Source organism: Atta cephalotes, assembly GCF_000143395.1.
Source record: "Atta cephalotes unplaced genomic scaffold scaffold00027, whole genome shotgun sequence".
Lineage (NCBI taxonomy): Eukaryota > Metazoa > Arthropoda > Insecta > Hymenoptera > Formicidae > Atta > Atta cephalotes.
The window spans coordinates 2,569,157-2,581,191 of NW_012130091.1; the positions used below are offsets into that span (position 1 = coordinate 2,569,157).

The 12,035-nt window shown below is 32.7% G+C and overlaps 2 protein-coding genes across 2 annotated transcripts; both read right to left on the minus strand.

Moving 5' to 3' along the window:
- Positions 1-2,547: 2,547 nt before the first annotated feature.
- LOC105620521 (GTP-binding protein SAR1b) lies at positions 2,548-4,252 on the minus strand. The gene is made up of 5 exons (XM_012202013.1): positions 4,210-4,252; positions 3,389-3,508; positions 3,225-3,290; positions 2,903-3,138; positions 2,548-2,788 (listed from the first exon to the last, which is right to left on the minus strand). Exons 1-5 carry the CDS (start codon positions 4,250-4,252, stop codon positions 2,672-2,674), a joined length of 582 nt encoding a protein of 193 aa, XP_012057403.1. The 3' UTR covers positions 2,548-2,671.
- A 2,671-nt stretch (positions 4,253-6,923) lies between these two features.
- LOC105620522 (protein kinase C-binding protein 1) lies at positions 6,924-11,067 on the minus strand. Its single transcript, XM_012202014.1, has 6 exons — positions 10,622-11,067; positions 10,197-10,533; positions 9,915-10,095; positions 7,847-9,820; positions 7,466-7,755; positions 6,924-7,049 (listed from the first exon to the last, which is right to left on the minus strand). The coding sequence occupies exons 1-6, from the start codon at positions 11,059-11,061 to the stop codon at positions 6,924-6,926; spliced, it is 3,348 nt and encodes a 1,115-aa protein (XP_012057404.1). The 5' UTR covers positions 11,062-11,067.
- Positions 11,068-12,035: the final 968 nt, after the last annotated feature.

Consider the following 12,035-nt stretch of genomic DNA (forward strand, 5'->3'; position numbering starts at 1 on the left):
ATATATATATATATATATAGTATATATATAGTATAGTAGTAGTATAGTAGTAGTAGTAGTAGTAGTAGTAGTAGAGTAGAGAGAGAGAGAGAGAGAGAGAGAGAGAGAGAGAGAGAGAGAGAGAGAGAGAGAGAGAGAGAGAAAGAGAGAGAGAGAATAAGATGTATAATATAGTCGTATATTGGTAGTTTATTGTAGATTATAAATTAAGTAGATTATAAATTAAGAGATTTTTAATTTTGAAAATTATAAATTTAATTATAAGCATAAATTGATACGATGTACAGTGCAGTGGATTAATTCGCTGGGTCATAGTTGCGGCCCGATTTATCAAAAATAAGAAAATGTAATACTAAAAAGTTGACAAAAATTCTGAAAAAATTCTTAGAGTCCTATGAGAAGAAAACGAATGACTTTTGTCCCTTGTAGTTTTTCTGTAAATTAAGTTGATAGTAAAAAATAAACGTCAATAAGTCGGACTGCTACTATGAATCCAACGAATTAATGCGCTGCAGTGTACTATGTGGATGTTATTATGAATATATCGTATATTATTAATATTTTTATTATATTTAATTATATATTTTATTATATTTAAAATTACTGTTATCTGTATATTATGTCTTTTGTATTTGCTGTTTATTTCCATTATGTTACATATCGTAATATATTATTAATATTTTTATTATATTTAATATAGAGATGAAAATATTGGGTTGTCCGGAAAGTTCGTGTCGACTAACCTATACAATTTAATAAATATATACTAACATTTAAATCTTCTGCGTTTCAATTTTTCTTCAACATCAGCACGAACTTTCCGGACAACTCAATAGATATTAAAAAATTGAATCAATATATTTTCATCTTATAATACCGATAAACATCAATGAATAATTTTGTTGTATAAAGGCTGAAGAAAGATAATTCAGACTGAGCGCAAAAAATATAAATGTACTCAAAATGTCTCCGTTCTCTCTCAAAAATCACTAAAAGATGATCGATGAAGGAAAAGAAAAATTCTTGCGAAGTGTTTGAAGATTGAGATTAGATTGATTTTTATCGCTCTGACCAGAGACTGTGATTTCTATGAAGATAATAAAATAGAATTTAACGTATGTCTTTCAAATCCTCTATTCTTGGATCAATTTAATTATAGGTGTCAGAGCTCTCCTAATTGACAAAAATCGGAAAACATTGGAAGCTGATATCCTTGACATCCAGTCCGCAGTACGTCCTATGGAGAAAGAATTGCAGTACCAACAAACTATAGAAATTGAGATTTCTTTTTTATGTACTGTGGATATATATATATATATATAAAATTGTTATAAAAATAAGTTTCTAAATTTTGTACAAATCTTGATAATCAAAATTGTTAACTTTTTTCAGACCTAATCTTTTATATTTCTCGCAACAGATTATAGTGTAAATCAATTTATCAAAAATTATTTTGTAAGTTATATAATTGGATAAAATATAAAACAACATATATTTTATTGGTATAAAATAAAGATAACATAAGTACTTACAACCTAAGTACTATTACGTAAAAATTTTTTTGTTTGTAACTTTGATTTTTATTTTGGAAGTAACTCCAGAATTATAAGCTAGATTCATAATCAACAAATTAATAAATTTTCCCGCTATCTACATAATTTATGAACATCATCAACTTATAACAGTAACTTAATTTACAGATCATAAAGAATTGAAGGTTGTTTTGAAATATTAAGGATGATATATGCTGGTTTTTAAACAATATATCAGTTATCACTGAGATATGCAATTCCATAACGAGATGAAAACGTTATAACTGTTTAATAATTTCGATTAATTTGATTTTTGTAATCATTGTCAAAAGAAAAATTATACTCATATATATCTTGCATTTCCTGAATAATAAATTTCAAAATATATACAAAATATTGGCACAAATATAAGACTATAAATAAAAGTACAACATAAAAGTAAACACCAGCAACTAAATATAAAACAGCATTTAACAGAGTCATTCAGTGATTCTAATAACTATGACATTTTAAATTAATGAAAAAAGAGAAAGTATCGGTTAACGAATTAACTTAACTTTCATAATTTACATATTGCAAGTTTTCAATTTTCCAAAACCACGTCATATACGATTGCGTACAATATATTTTTCTGCATTGTAATTTATGTATATTTCTCTTTTAATATAACATCACTAAAAATAAATCACCAAAAATAAATCTACAAAACGTTTGGAATTCTTAAATAGTTTATTAGTTTTATTTTATCAAAATGTTTTTATTTCATTCTTCAGCACGTATTATGATCATTCCCTTAATGTGACTCGCAAAGTGATAGGCTCCCATAGAATCCATCTAGGATTCGAAGTATTAAAAAAAAAATGACGTTTATGAGCTTTTCGTGTATACCAACGTCAAAGAAAGGAAATCTGTCCTATCCCTTGCACGTAAGTTCTCGAGAATATTTGTCTCGTGTCTCTATTTGTGAAAATTGTCTTAAATTTCGGTTACTGCTTGTTCTTTTTTTTCTTTTTCGATGAACGATGTTTCCTCTCCTACTGCTGAATTCATATGAAGGTTTCGGTAGTGATATCGGCTCCATAGGAAAGGGAAATGATGAAACTGTTGAGAATCTGTCATGTGTATAATAATATGTACGTTCAATCGATGTACTGTGCAAGCCAACGGAAGCCTTCCCCATATCCCTGCCGCTTCAGAACTGAGCACATAAACAGTTCCAGCGGACGGCCGGGTATTTCATTGCGAGCAATTTTACCCTACAAATCGATTATATTTTTTTAATGAGAAGCCGATAAAAATTTTATCTCATTCTAGTACTGTAGTTTTTATACTAATATAAAGAATTACTATTTCGATTTGCATGGAAATACCTTTCCTGTTGTTTGTCCATACAGATTAAAGAAGTTTCTGAGTTCATCTTCAGAAGCCGCGGATGGTTTGTCAATTTTATTGCCTAGCACGAGAACCGGACATGCGCTAAGTTGCTCGTCAGTTAACAACGCATCTAATTCGGCTTTTGATTCTGGTAATCTTGTTCTGTCACTTGCGTCGACAAGAAATACTATCGCGTCGACAGCTGGAAAATAATCCTTCCATACGCGACGTGCTGTAGAGATACAATTTGCAACAATATGAGCAATTATTTTACAATAGGATAAAATGGAACATAAGATGTACATTTTTCTTGCATACCTTGAGTATGACCCCCAAGATCAAAAGTTGTAAATCTCATATTTCCGATAGATAATTCTTCAGATGCTAGAACAAAGACCATTAATAACTCAGTAAAATGTTGATTTTCATTATTTGTTGCAGTAATAAAGATATATAATTTATACAATTATAAATATAATTACTTGGATGTAATGTAGGTACATGTTGAGCTAAACGATCATCTTTGAGCATATGAAGCAATGTAGTTTTACCTGCGTTATCCAAACCTAGGAAGAGAAGCTTGCCACTCTTCTTCCATAGTCCTGAAAGAAGATCATACAGATCAAATGTATAACAAATTTGTTGAGAAACAGAATATTTATATGAATTTATATGAATTTACGCTAATAAGAAATGTTACATGAAATGAAATAAACTAATATCGAAATTTCCATAAATTATAAAATGTCTATCTACTTTGTCAGATAACAAATATGATAAATATACATATTTAACAAATATTATCCTTTTAAAAATAATTCAGAGTAAAAGAGCTTGTACAATTATTATAAAAGATTATTAAAAGAGCTTGTACAATTATTATAAGAGATTTTACAATTGTTTTTTCAATGAAATTATTTAAATATTGTATTCCAGATAATTGTTTCGGTAACAGAATCTTCTCAGTAACGTTAGATATTTATAATTTCTAAATACTCTAAGTATTAGCATGACAGTGGATGCATTCAGCAGAAAGCATTTTTACAAGCATTGTAAGATTCCTTAATATATGATTGTGGTTCTTGATCTTTAATTTCTTGCTGGATCTAAATGTATAAACCAATCATATTAAACAATTTTACAACAGTTGTAAAACTGCTTTTTCTGCTGAAGGCAATTTATTACAATTATAATATATAATTTGTAATAAGATTGAATCTTAGCAAAAGCAGTGATTAGGAGATGATAAACTTACTACCTACTTGCATTAATGCAATTAATGTGAGAAAAAAGTTCTACCCACCGAGATAATTCAGCACTCCGGCGAACCAATCCCAAATAAACATATTTATAGATGCGATTATGTGACGTCGACTGTGCTGTGTACGAGTTAACTAATGAATGACTCTGCAACAATAGCAAAGCAAATTAACGAGAGTTCACAGTCTAGCAACGTGACTCGATCGACTGACTGTTTAAATCCGACCTCGCAACCTTGAACTCTCTAATAGGAAGCGAGATGCGAGGTCGTCATTGTCGTCGTCGTCGTCGAGCTCATCGCAGGCATTCGCGTATCCCGGCGATCCAATTCCTCTCGGCTGCACTTCTCTCCACCTTCTTGGAGAATCTCATGTTCTTCGCTGACAATCTAATTAGACAGATATTTAATTTTACTTGTGACAAGTGTAGAAAAGTGCAGACGAGGCGGAATGAAATGCGATGTGGAATCTATGACGACTTGCTATTCTTCTCTCTTTCTCTCTTTTTCTCTTTCTCTCTTTTTCTCGCCATATGATTGACGAGCGATTAATTATTCCAAGACAACGGCTCACCAGATCTCCGTCTATCTCTTTCTCTCTCACTCTCTTGTTTACTGACAATAGACGATTATTAGCTCCTCTCGACGTCTTTCTTTTTCTCTCTCTCTCTCTCTCTCGCAAATAAATGAGAAGACGCAAGATTGATGGCCAATCTTTTGGAGAATCGCGCGCGTTACGTTAAAAAGTAACGGCCGAAGATTCGTTACTCGTAGTTGACGTATGTTTCACGTACTCACTATGAAAAAAACGTACGGAGGCCGCGGGAACGGAGAAAAGTGCTTTTCCTTCCATAGAAAGAGCAGCCCGACCACAGAGCCTCGTTGGCTGGCAGTTGGCACTGGGTGACGTCTACTTCCGTTCGCCATGTTGGGCGAAATAATCGCTGCATCATAGGCGCGAGATTTTAAACATTTCCATGTATTTTTTGGTATTTATTTATTTTTTGGTATTGTATTTAATTCTCATATATTTCCAAATTATTTTACAGCTGCAAAACGAAGCCGTGTTTCTTTCTTTTACAAAACAATTACAAATTGTATTTAATCTGAAAAAGAAAATTTTCTTTGAAGAATAAAGATAAAAAAATGAGTATTGTGTCTTTTAGACATGTTTAAATGGAAAAGGAACGTTGTGAGAGAAGCATGTTCAATATACATTTCTGTGTATCTTTACTTGATTTATTAATAAACGCATTGAATATATTTGTGTCTACATGTGTCAAATTTTACCGAAATAAATGCTTATGCATGTTCTTCACGAGAATGTCGATTATCCTATGCCAGAGATGTGTTTACTGTTTACGTCATGAAGCTTTGTTGAAAAAATAATTTTTATCTCTTATCTCGTGTTTCCCAATTTTATCTGTAGAGGAACTGAGAAGTTATATGGTTAGTGTTATAGTTAGAAAAGTAGCGTTATCAAATTCCAAACAAGGTTATTATAATATTTACAAGAGAAACACCAAGTTCTGTTTCCGCCGATTTGGTTGAATTTTATATGTATAATAGCTCAGCTTAGCCAACTAATTCGTTAAAATTATCCTACGCACCTCTCAAGCAATCGCGAGGAAAACGCGATAAAAAATTTACATGTTAAAAATTTACATGTTAAAAATTTACATGTTCGGAATGTGCTGATCAGTAAGAACGAGACAAATAAGTGGCGCGACGTAGTCAATAAAGGCTGACTACAATGCAAAATCTCGGATTTGAATTTCATTTTTACAAATTTTTTTATATGCAGCCTATTCTGTATGTATATTTTTTAATATTTGATTTAAAAAATTAATGTTTAATAATCTTTAAATAATAATTTTGCAGATCAAATATCAAAAAATACACATTCACAATGCAGATGAGAAAATACAATTTTTTAAAATAAGATTGAAAGATTTCTCTTCTCTCCGTAACATTATATCTGATGTCTTTACTGAGGTTGCGCTCCGATATTCATTAGTACTGGAAATCTAGAATGTACATAACATATACTATAGAATTGCAGTATTAGCAGTGAATATCGACATACAGCCTGATTACACGCTATTATTTAGTTCATTATGAACACGTAAATTTTTAATGTTTCTTGTGAATACTTGAGAAGTACGTCGTATAATTTAAATACAAATTGGAGGGCTGAACTATTATATATATATGTATGTGTGTGTTTTGTGTGTGTGTGTGTGTGTGTGTGTATAATTCAGTCTAATCAGAAGAAACAAAATTTGGGATTCCCATTGTTAGTTACATTAAACATGATATATGTATAACTGTTATATTACAAAAAATTATCGGCTCATATCTAACAATATCTAACATTTCTTTAAGCATAGTTTATTATATCTCTCATACTATAATTATTAAATTATCAGTTTAATGCTAATTAAATTAAAGTACCATAAGTTTATTACAAACGTCAACGATTTGCATTACCTTTATGTTTCTCGTAATGTGTCAATATTGATCTAAGGTCAAAAATTATAAAGACAGCATTACGAATATTTACATCGTGTAATTGAAAGTTTTTCCAGAAAGAAAATTACATATTAAATATACGATTTCGGATTGTAAGTAATAAACATTGCAGTATAGTTTAAATCAAGATTTGTTGATTATTTGCAGATACGAATTTACCTGCAGTATTATTGAAACTCTTTTCATCTTACTCGCATTGATACTCGAATCGATTACAAATAAATTGCCTACTGCGTATCTTGACTGGTTTTATCTCTATTAACGGACGAAGCAGACGGAATTGCATTCAATTTCATGTTGGATGATAGAAGATACGTTTTGGTTGCAGAATTCTCAGCAATGACGTAACTAGTCTGAAAAGTATAAATACTTCAAAATTATCATAATAAAACATGATTTATTCGCAAATATAATTCGCAAATAAAACTAAAATTCAGCTTTGAAGTGTCTAGAGCATAACAGTGTAAATTTAAAAATATGAAATTCTGTTAGAGACCAATAAAATGTGAATTATTAACAAATATATAATATCAGACTAGACAATATTTCTTATATATATATATATTCAAATTTCTTTACATCGCAAATATTTTTAATTTTTATTAAAAAGAAAAAACGATTAAGGAAAGTTTTCGAAATTAGAATAGCATAATATTTTATTATAGTATTTTCAAGCTATTTTCTGTTTGGACTGTTAGGATTTACAATAATTCACTCTAGATTTTTCAAGTTCAACGTAACGTGATTAATATTTAATACGAGTCATTACCTGTTGTGAATTTAAATTTGCATTTGAACTGACAATAGTAGCATATGCAGATTGCTGAGAACATGTCCGCATGTGTGTGGGCCAATGTGACTCTTGGCACGGATAATTACAATAAGCAGTGTTCCAGCAACAATAAAACATTGCTTCCTGTCCACATTTGGCACACCATTGTTTCTTCTTAGTCTCCTCGATACATCGGTTCTTTTCATCTTCGATCTCTTTACGAACTTCCTCAATCGATCGCAATTTCTCCGCTTCCATACTCGCGCGCATCTCACGTTGAGTACGATCTGGAATTTATAATGTTTCCTGAAGTATTCTTATGTTATGATAATACTATTAAATAATTTTTTTTACAATAAAGAAAAAATAAGTATATACCGGCGTTGTGTTTCAATTCGGTTAGTTGCTGCTGATGTTGCCACTTCATATGTTCGATCTGCTTCCGCAAGAAAAGTATGGTCGCCTGATAATTATCGTTGGTACCGTTCTCGCCATTAATACTGTTCTGGGCTGCCTCCTTGTACGCCTCTTCCATTAAATAGCTCATTTTTCTCGCAAGTTCATGCGCATCATGATGCAAACGTGCGCTGATTGGTCCAGCCTCCGGAGGTGTCACTTGATATGTGGATGGAGTTTCTTGGCCAATCGGAGAAATCTCCATAATTCCATCTGCATTTGACGAATGTTGAATATTTTTTGAATTAGACTTAGGGAAACTCTTCTTAGCCTTTTGAGATGAATTAAGGTGTCCCTCATTGTTGCCTTGATTAAGATCGATCGTCGACGTGACCTGTTTTGCGGACTCAGTAGGTTTTCCATTGGGAACCACGAGGAGCAACACAGATTTATCCGTTATAGGAACGACTGGATTCGTCGATGTAATAGTATGAGTAACACTCGCATTCGATGCAGACGATAAAGTTATATCGATTTCAGGCATGTTTTTAACATTCAATGGATCATTTAACAGTGATATTCTAGGAACGCCTTTATTTGAATTCGATAATTTCTCTTCTTCTTTGCTCGCGGATAGAGACATCAATTCTTTCTCTGCATTTAGTTTATCAACAATACTTGTTTTCAGCTTGAATGCTTTGTTGTTTCTTGTATACTTTGTTATTACCTTCGGATTGTCCATTTGTGAGAATGTCACTTTAGGATTAATAATATTTTTCAAAAGGGATTTCTTCTGCACTACCGTATCAGTAACTGGATAAATTGCAGGTTTAGGCAAAATTTTTATAAACGATTTCATTTCATTTTTCGGTTTCTGTGAATTATTCTCATTTGAGATACTAGCATTAGAATTTATGCTATTACTTAAGGTACTAACATTAGGACTTGTGCTACTATTTGAAATACTAACATTAAAACTTATGTTATTGTTTGAGATATTAGTATTAGGACTTAGGCTATTATTTGAGATACTAGCATTAGGATTTATGCTATTATTTTCAGCATCTGTTTCTGTATGCACAACGTTTAATCGAGAAGTTGATGTCTTCGCATTACTTGATTTTCCATTTTTTATCGTTTTGTTTTGAGCAACTTCTTGAGAGTTTGACTTTATAGTTTCTTGATTTGCTTTTTTATTCAACTTATTACTATCATCAGTTTGCGAGCTTGAAGTATCTTTAACATCAGTATTTAATTTTTGTACTTTTGGCGATGTTGCTTCGTTCTCCTTTTCACAAGCATCACTTGTCGGATCAATATCTATTTCACTAATGTTAGTCAATTCGTCACTCTGTGATTTACCTTTAAAAGAACTTTGTCTTTTTTGTGGCGATTTCTTCTTTTGAGATGTGGGAACTTTGGGATTGGGAAGATGGTTCTTAGGTTCGAGGGGATTGTAATTCGGTAGCATCAGTCGTATCTGCAACGGATTGTTCGGGTCGTACTGAATTTTGGGTGGAGCAAATTTGAACTGGCCAAACATAAGCGCGAGTTTTCTACAATGTCGAGTAATTTCTTTTACGCACTCATCCATGTCGGATTTTCGTTTACGAGGAGATGGTGATGGTGGCTCTTCAGAATACAAGAAAAGGTCCTTCGGCGACACCCAGGCGCGGTCGTGTTCACCAAAGAAACGCACATCTACGTATCCTTGAGAATTCGTACGAGGCATTGCTTTTGCCGGCCAAAACGGAAAACCCTTTAATTTGGCCCACACAAGTGGATGAGGTCGACGGCAGGGCTCAATAAACCACGAAGGTTGATGCCTTGGCAAATTTCGACTATGTGCATAGCAATCGGGACATGCGTCAATTTCTGAGATTTCTTGACGTGCTACTTTGATGATCTGCTTCGCTGCGTTTGTCAGTTTCGATGTATCTGCGTAAACCCCACCGCCTATAAATATAAACAAAAGATAAGCTTATTTATCAATTCACCTTTAATATTCATGATTTAGAAATCATGAATAAAGCACAGCAAATTCACGTACACGTATTGAACACAATACAGTTATGTTGAATCCATTTTGCATCGGCCATAAACGCATCGGTACTGCCGTAAAGCTTAGCTCGCACATTCGATTCCAAAAGGCTCAAGTCCATAGGCTTGATAACATATTCTAGGTAGTTCGGTACTTCTACGAGATCCACCGGTTTGCAAAATGGCTCAGACTATATCAAGAATAAAAATTAATCAAGAATACATTAAATAAATAAATTATAAGGAAATAAACACTTAATAAAAAATAGCACTTAATAAAAAATATACATACGCCGGGATAGTCGCGTAACTTTTCAACCACATGCTTGAGCAACATGCACAATTGATCGATTGATAATTGTGCCATGGCTACGGAACGCGTCTCGGCGTTTTCTGCTTTCAAAATGGTCGCACATTCCCCACATATCCACTTGTCCAAAGATGATGGCATACCTCCTATACATTTACGATGATACGAGCGAGGACAGGCGGTACAGTAGGCATCAATATTCTCCTTGTGACATCGCCAACAAAATCGATCGTAACCAGTCTTCATAAATTTCTTTCTCTTACCTCTCGTGCCACTTTCCTCCGTCGAAGAATTAGAAGATTCCACCATTGTCGATTTGCTGAAAATATCAATATCCTTCTTTTTATATCTATATATACGCAACGTATTTGTAAATTTTCTATAAAGATATAATACACAGTGCTAACTTTAAAGTTCTTCGTTTTCGTTTTAAAGTTTCTCCTTTTTTTACAGAATTTTTGCTATCTACGCTCTTAACTTCCTTTTCTTTATCTGTAGTTTGAGGTTCTACAAGGGAGTCTACATTTTGTGTCTCTTGCTTCTTGTCCATCTTAGTATCATCCTGCTTATCAATTACCAATGATTTTAAATCCTTGGTAGTTTCACTTTTTATATCATCAGAATCATTTTTCTCCACGCTTGTACAATCAGCAGTTGTATCTAATGTTAAACTCTTTTCTTTTGTATCAGCAGTTGTTTCATTCAGCTCATCATGCGAATCAACTGGCGGTGAAGCAGTTGATTTTATCTCGTTCGTTGTTATCGTCTCTATTGTCGTATTTACTTTGTCTGCAATGGGCGATTTTCTCGAACCTTCGCTGCTCTCATGGGACGCCATTTTGGTCATCACCTTCGACAAAAAACATCTAATTGATTTACTGAAAAACGTATCCCTTAAGGCTGCAGCACACATTTTTACATAACGCAAAATAAAAAAATCAACCAATCAAAGTTCCTCTTTTCCGAAAAATGCAAGGAAAGGAATGATTCTGATTGGTTGATTCTCTTATACACTGCGTGTTATGCAAGTCTGTGCTGTGGCCTTTAACATAGATATGCCATCTTGTATAGATCCATATGTATGTATATACTGCTTTTCTTTTAGGAGATTAGTATTCAGTCTTCTCCTTCTTTTTCCTCTTACATTAGACCTTTGGCCTTATTACTTTTCTTTCATATGCTTGTGATGTACACATTGATTATTCAATTGCTACAAGCATATGGGACCAATAGTTTTAATACCGGTTCCAAACAGCGGATTTTTCGAGAGATGTGTTTATAGAATACTTGGGAGATTGCCGACCTTTCTAAGAGAGCGTAAATATTTTGGTTCCTAGGATCACAGATCCTCAGAACCTGACATGATAAACCAGTGTCCATCATGCTTGTACTGGGATATTCATAGTCAGTTCTTATAGAGATTCTTTAAGATCATTTTAAATACAACACTTAAGCACTAATAACAAAGCTGTATTAGCATCTTAAGACATTATTTATAGTCTTATAATAAGAACAGAATATGAATACTGACTACAGTTGGCACAAATGTTCTATTTTTTTTGGCATTCAATGAATAAAAATAAACTGATTCAGTTCGTTCTTATTTTAAAATCTTGAGATGACGGCTCTGTGATATTTATAATATGGCTCACGATGTCTGTTGAGACTGTACTTAAGCCAATGACACACCTGGTTTTTTTCTGTTGGATTGCTAGTTGGATTAGAGCACTGACAGTGCCAACGTCGCAATCAATACAATGGCAAGAATCTAATTCAACTAGTAATTTTGAAAGAAAATTAACATCATATCATAGCTATTAG

What these genes read in the sequence shown, in the direction of transcription:
- LOC105620521 (XM_012202013.1), bottom strand. Translation starts at nt 4,252, where the DNA reads ATGTTTATTTGGGATTGGTTCGCCGGAGTGCTGAATTATCTCG. An exon ending in CGGAGTGCTGAATTATCTCG is followed by an intron (nt 3,509 to 4,209) that starts GTGGGTAGAACT and finishes ATCTTCTTTCAG; the next exon opens with GACTATGGAAGAAGAGTGGC. An exon ending in ATGGACAAACAACAGGAAAG is followed by an intron (nt 2,789 to 2,902) that starts GTATTTCCATGC and finishes ATCGATTTGTAG; the next exon opens with GGTAAAATTGCTCGCAATGA.
- LOC105620522 (XM_012202014.1), bottom strand. Translation starts at nt 11,061, where the DNA reads ATGACCAAAATGGCGTCCCATGAGAGCAGCGAAGGTTCGAGAAAATCG. An exon ending in CTGTATTGTGTTCAATACGT is followed by an intron (nt 9,821 to 9,914) that starts GTACGTGAATTT and finishes TTATATTTATAG; the next exon opens with GCGGTGGGGTTTACGCAGAT. An exon ending in CAAATTTAAATTCACAACAG is followed by an intron (nt 7,050 to 7,465) that starts GTAATGACTCGT and finishes TATACTTTTCAG; the next exon opens with ACTAGTTACGTCATTGCTGA.